Here is a 5,877-nt window from a genome sequence, read left to right as displayed (position 1 = left end):
ATTCTCTGTGGCCCTTAAACATTCACATTGCTTTATACCAGGGGACGTTGCACGCAAGATCGGCAGACATCAGTTTTTAAGTTAGATTTATTTTGTTATTAAGTTTAGAAAATATGTTATTAAATTATAATCATTGCAGGCACTCACCGACTTACATTATCTGTGACTTCAAGTTCAAGTTCAAGTGAGTTTATCGTCATGTGTCCCTGATAAGACAATGAAATTCTTGCTTTGCTTCAGCACACAGAACATAGTAGACATTGACTACAAAACAGATCAGTGTGTCCATATACCATGATATAAATATATACACACATGAATAAATAAACTGATAAAATGCAAATAACAGATAATGGGTTATTAATAAGATTCAGATTCAATTTTAACTGTCATTGTCAGTGTACAGTACAGAGACAACGAAATGCATTTTCTAATAATCAGAATAATCAGAACTTATGTAAACTTCCACTTAACTCAGCAATTCTTTAACCTGTTCAGTGCCACCCCTGGATATACTCGGGTCAGGATATCCAAGTGGATACAACAGCATGCAGCCGTTACCGCAAACCAGTCAGCCTTTATCGTGGATTCTCCCACTCGGTCTCCCACTGGTGCTACTCAATAGTAATCGCCAATAGTCTGACGAAGGGTCTCAACCCGAAACGTCGCCGATTCCTTCGCTCCACATAGATGCTGCCTCACCCGCTGAGTTTCTCCAGCAATTTTGTCTACATTCAATAGTAAACATCACGTTTACATCACATTTACACTTTACTTTAGACCTTCGTCCCCTTGGCCCCGATCACCCCACTATCCTACACACACTAGGAGAAGATAACAAGGGTCGGCCACGTTGATTCCCCAAGTATGAAAAGATTGTCTCCTAATTAAAAGAAGAAAAAAATTAATTGGTGAATCAATTGTGAGCGTTGAGCACGGGGACAGTTTCTTCCCAGCTGTTATCCAGCAACTGAAGCATCCTACCAACAATCAGTTTAGTTTAGTTTAGAGATACAGTAGGGAAACGGGCCCTTTGACCAACCGAGCCTGCGCTGAACAGCGCGCCGAACAGCGATCCCCGCACAATTTACTATCTTTACCGAAGCCAATTAACCTACAAACCTGTACGCCTTTGGAGTGTGGGAGGAAACCGGAGCGCCCGGAGAAAAACCCACGCAGGCCACGGGGAGAAGGTACAAACTCCCTACAGACAAGTACCCGTAGTCAGGATTGAATCCGGGTCTCTGGCGCTGTAAGGCAGCAACTCTACCGCTGCGCCAGCGTGCCGCCCTCAATTGGAAGACTCGGTCTGGGTGTGATGACCCCCTTAGGTCAAACTAATAATAATAATAATAATAATAATCTTTATTTATATAGCACTTTTCAACAAAACCAGTAATAACATCCAATAACTGTGTTGCACATGCGGCATAGCATGAGAGAGTTCATAAGTAATAGGAACACAATTAGGCCATTCGGCCCATCAAGTCTACTCTGGCATTCAATCATGGCTGATCTATCTTTTCCTCTTAACCCCGTTAGAAACATAGAAACATAGAAAATAGGTGCAGGAGTAGGCCATTCGGCCCTTCGAGCCTGCACCGCCATTCAATTTGATCATGGCTGATCATCCAACTCAGTATCCTGTAAATGCCTTCTCTCCATACCCCCTGATACCTTTAGCCACAAGGGCCACATCTAACTCCCTCTTAAATATAGCCAATGAACTGGCCTCAACTACCTTCTGTGGCAGAGAATTCCAGAGATTCACCACTCTCTGTGTGAAAAATGTTTTCCTCAACTCGGTCCTAAAAGATTTCCCCCTTATCCTTAAACTGTGACCCCTTGTTGTGGACTTCCCCAACATCGGGAATAATCTTCCTGCATCTAGCCTATCCAACCCCTTAAGAATTTTGTAAGTTTCTATAAGATCCCCCCTCAATCTTCTAAATTCTAGCGAGTACAAGCCGAGTCTATCCAGTCTTTCTTCATATGAAAGTCCTGACACCCCAGGAATCAGTCTGGTGAACCTTCTCTGTACTCCCTCTATGGCAAGAATGTCTTTCCTCAGATTAGGAGACCAAAACTGTATGCAACACTCCAGGTGTGGTCTCACCAAGACCCTGTACAACTGCAGTAGAACCTCCCTGCTCCTATACTCAAATCCTTTTGCTATGAATGCTAACGTACCATTCGCTTTCTTCACTGCCTGCTGCACCTGCATGCCTACTTTCAGTGACTGGTGTACCATGACACCCAGGTCTTGTTGCATCTCCCCGTTCTCCTGCCTTCTCCCCATAACCCCTGACACCTGTTGGTTGTAGCTACTGAGCTGTATTGTATCCAACATCAACAGAGAGGAACAGAAAAAAAAAATCAGAAACAGATAGATAAATTGAAGGATGAACAGATGATGTTGTATTTGGTGACCTTTCCCCTCTTTTGCAGGCCCTAAAAAGTGTGAGATCATTGATACAACCGATAATAAATTGGTCCTTAGACCTGATTCAAGCCCGTGTTATCCCATGGATTGAGCAACAAGGTGGATGGGTAAGTTAATGCATTGGCGGCTTCTGTTGGATTATAAGGTACCCAGGGGAATATGAGGTGCTTTCCCTCCAGGTTGCATGTGGCCCCGCTCTGACAATGGAGTAGGCCCAGGACAGAAAGATCAGTATGGGAATAGGAAGGGGAGTTAAAATGGTTAGTGTCTGGGAGATCTGGAAGGCTTTAGCGGACCAAGCGCAGGTTTAGTTTAGAGATACAGTGCAGAAACAGGCCCACCGAGTCCGCGCCAACCAGCGACCACACCAACACTATCCAACACGCCAGTTTACAATTTTACCGAAGCCAATTAACCTATAAACCTGTACGTCTTTGGAGTGTGGCAGGAAACCAGAGCACCCGGCGAAAACCCACACAGGTCACGGGGAGAACGTACAAACTCCGCACAGACAGCACCTGTAGTCGGGATTGAACACGGGTCTCTGGCGCTGTCATGCAGCGACTCTACCGCTGCGCCACCGTGTCGCTGTGCCGCCGTGCCGCCGTGCCGCTGCAAGTATTTGGTGAAATGGTCGCCCAGTTTATGCTTGGTCTTGCTGATCTAAATGAGACCAAATTAGGGAATTGAAGAATACAGTTGAACAGAGGGATCTGGGAATAACCGTGCATAGTTCCTTGAAGGTGGAATCTCATATAGACAGGGTGGTAAAGAAAGCTTTTGGTATGCTAGCCTTTATAAATCAGAGCATTGAGTATAGAAGCTGGGATGTAATGTTAAAATTGTACAAGGCATTGGTGAGACCAAATCTGGAGTATGGTGTACAATTTTGGTCGCCCAATCATAAGAAGGATGTCAACAAAATAGAGAGAGTACAGAGGAGATTTACTAGAATGTTGCCTGGGTTTAAACAACTAAGTTACAGAGAAAGGTTGAATAAGTTAGGTCTTTATTCTCTGGAGCGCAGAAGGTTAAGGGGGGACTTGATAGAGGTCTTTAAAATGATGAGAGGGATAGACAGAGTTGATGTGGACAAGCTTTTCCCTTTGAGAATAGGGAAGATTCAAACAAGAGGACATGACTTCAGAATTAAGGGACAGAAGTTTAGGGGTAACATGAGGGGGAACTTCTTTACTCAGAGAGTGGTAGCGGTGTGGAATGAGCTTCCAGTGGAAGTGGTGGTGGCAGGTTCGTTGGTATCATTTAAAAATAAATTGGATAGGCATATGGATGAGAAGGGAATGGAGGGTTATGGTATGAGTGCAGGCAGGTGGGACTAAGGGAAAAAAGGTGTTCAGCACGGACTTGTAGGGCCGAGATGGCCTGTTTCCGTGCTGTAATTGTTATATGGTTATATGGTTATATTAGTTTCAGCACATGGGTCAGGAAGCTGGGGACTATTGACTACACAGGGGTCTGCACCAGGTTTGTATGTGTGTGGGGTTGTGGGCTGGAGTTTAAATGGCAGGCAAAATCGAGCAAGACTGAGCCCATTATTTGGATTAATTTAGTTTCGAGTCACAGCTTGGAAACAGGCCCTTCGGCCCACCGAGTCCGTGCCGACCAGCGATCCCTGCACACTAACCCTACCCTACACGCACTAGGACAATTTACAATGTATTCAGATACATTCAAGAGAGAGTTAGATTGACCTCTTAGGGCTAACGGAATGAAAGGATATGGGGAGAAAGCAGGAACGGGGTACTGATTTTGGATGATCAGCCATGATCATATGGCTCGAAGGGCCGAATGGCCTACTACTGCACCTATTTTCTATGTTTCTATGTTTACAATCTTTACTGAAGCCAATTAACCTACAAACCTGTATGTCTTTCTTTGGAATGTGGGAGGAAACCAGAGCAACTGGAGAAAACCCACGCAGGTCACGGGGAGAACGTACAAACTCCATACAGACAGCACCCGTAGTCAGGATCGAACTCGGGTTGTGCTGTCTGTATAATAAACTTCTTCAAACACCAGTGAACAATCATGAAACTACCAGTGGAAACAAAAATTTCCTAAAAAAAACCAGATTAATTTAATTTTCATTGTCCCGTGTACCGAGGTACAGTGAAAAACGCTTGTTGCGTGCTCACCAGTCAGCAGAAAGATAATACATGATTACAATTGATCTATTTACAGTGTATAGATACATGATAAAGGGAATAACGTTTAGTGCAAGGCAAAGTCTGATCAAAGATAGTCCGAGGGTCTCCAATGAGATAGATAATAGCTCAGGACTGCTTGCACGGTGGCGCAGCGGTAGAGTTAATGCCTCACAGCGCCAGAGACCCAGACTCGATCCCGCTACGAGTGTTGGCTGTACGGAGTTTGTACGTTCTCCCCGTGACCTGCGTGGATTGTCTCCGGGTGCCCCAGATTCCTCCCACACTCCAAAAGAATGCAGGTTTGTAGGTTACTAGGCTTGGTATAATTGTAAATTGTCCCTAACATGTGTAGAGGATAGTGTTAGTGTGCGGGGGATCTTGGACTTGGTTGGGCGAAGGGCCTGTTTCCGCGCTGTATCTCTACAATTAACTAAACCCGTTTGGGTAGGATACTTCAGTTGCTGGATAACAGCTGGGATGAAACTGTCCCCGTGCTCAATGCTCACAATTGATTCACCAATTTTCTTTTTTTCTTCTTTTAATTAGGAGACGATCTTCTCATACTTGGGGAGTTCAACGTGGCCAACATTTGTAATCTTCTCTGCCGGCGTGATCACTGGCATTCTGGCCTATTTAAAGCTGACCTAACTTCAATGTACCTTTTTTGATTTTGTCTTTGTTTTTGGAAACATGACCCCCAGCCTTCAATGGTTTCATCTCCAGTCCCCTTGCGCCTGAAGGGGCATCTCTGTACAGATGTGTTATACTTGAAAATAATTGCTAGTAATGATGAAATTTGGAGGCATTTACATATATCCTTGTTACTTGATTTAAGTTTTTTTTATTGCAGCCTTTTTAGAATCAGTTTTTTTTTCTTTTAAAAAACACATGTCTGCCTGAATCATTCGTTCCAAGGTGTTTATATTTTTGCTGACTTTTTAAAACAAAATCTTCAGGGGATACTAGCGTGAGACTCTTCTTAAAACTTGTAAGTGTAAAACAAAACAAAAAAAAACAGAAAATGCTGGAAATAATCAGCTGGCCAGCCTTCATCTGCGGAAGGATAGATGGAGATGTGGGATTACCTGAGTCTTGACAGAATTATTTGCAGAATCTGCTTTTTAAAAAAAAAAAACTTTCACTTAAACTGCAGGTTTTTGCACTGTCTGTATAATGGACATCATCATAAAAATGGTAGAACAAACACGAGACTACCTGTGGAAAACATAAGTTACCTCCAAAAGAAAGCGGGTTCATTTAATCTTC

General features: G+C 43.7%; 1 protein-coding gene across 1 annotated transcript in view; it reads left to right on the top strand.

Annotated features, from left to right (window-relative positions):
* The window catches only part of zgc:153993 (uncharacterized protein LOC767645 homolog), a 21,659-nt gene extending 15,996 nt beyond the window's left edge, over positions 1-5,663 (top strand). The window contains exons 5-6 of the mRNA XM_055649202.1: positions 2,449-2,550; positions 5,158-5,663. Of these exons, the coding sequence (XP_055505177.1) occupies positions 2,449-2,550; positions 5,158-5,259 (204 nt within the window). The 3' untranslated portion in view covers positions 5,260-5,663. The remainder of the gene's footprint in view (positions 1-2,448; positions 2,551-5,157) is intronic.
* The last annotated feature ends 214 nt before the right edge of the window (positions 5,664-5,877 follow it).

The sequence above is a fragment of the Leucoraja erinacea genome, chromosome 18, assembly GCF_028641065.1.
Source record: "Leucoraja erinacea ecotype New England chromosome 18, Leri_hhj_1, whole genome shotgun sequence".
NCBI classification, from domain to species: Eukaryota; Metazoa; Chordata; class Chondrichthyes; order Rajiformes; family Rajidae; genus Leucoraja; species Leucoraja erinaceus.
This window is presented reverse-complemented; position numbering and strand designations above follow the sequence as displayed.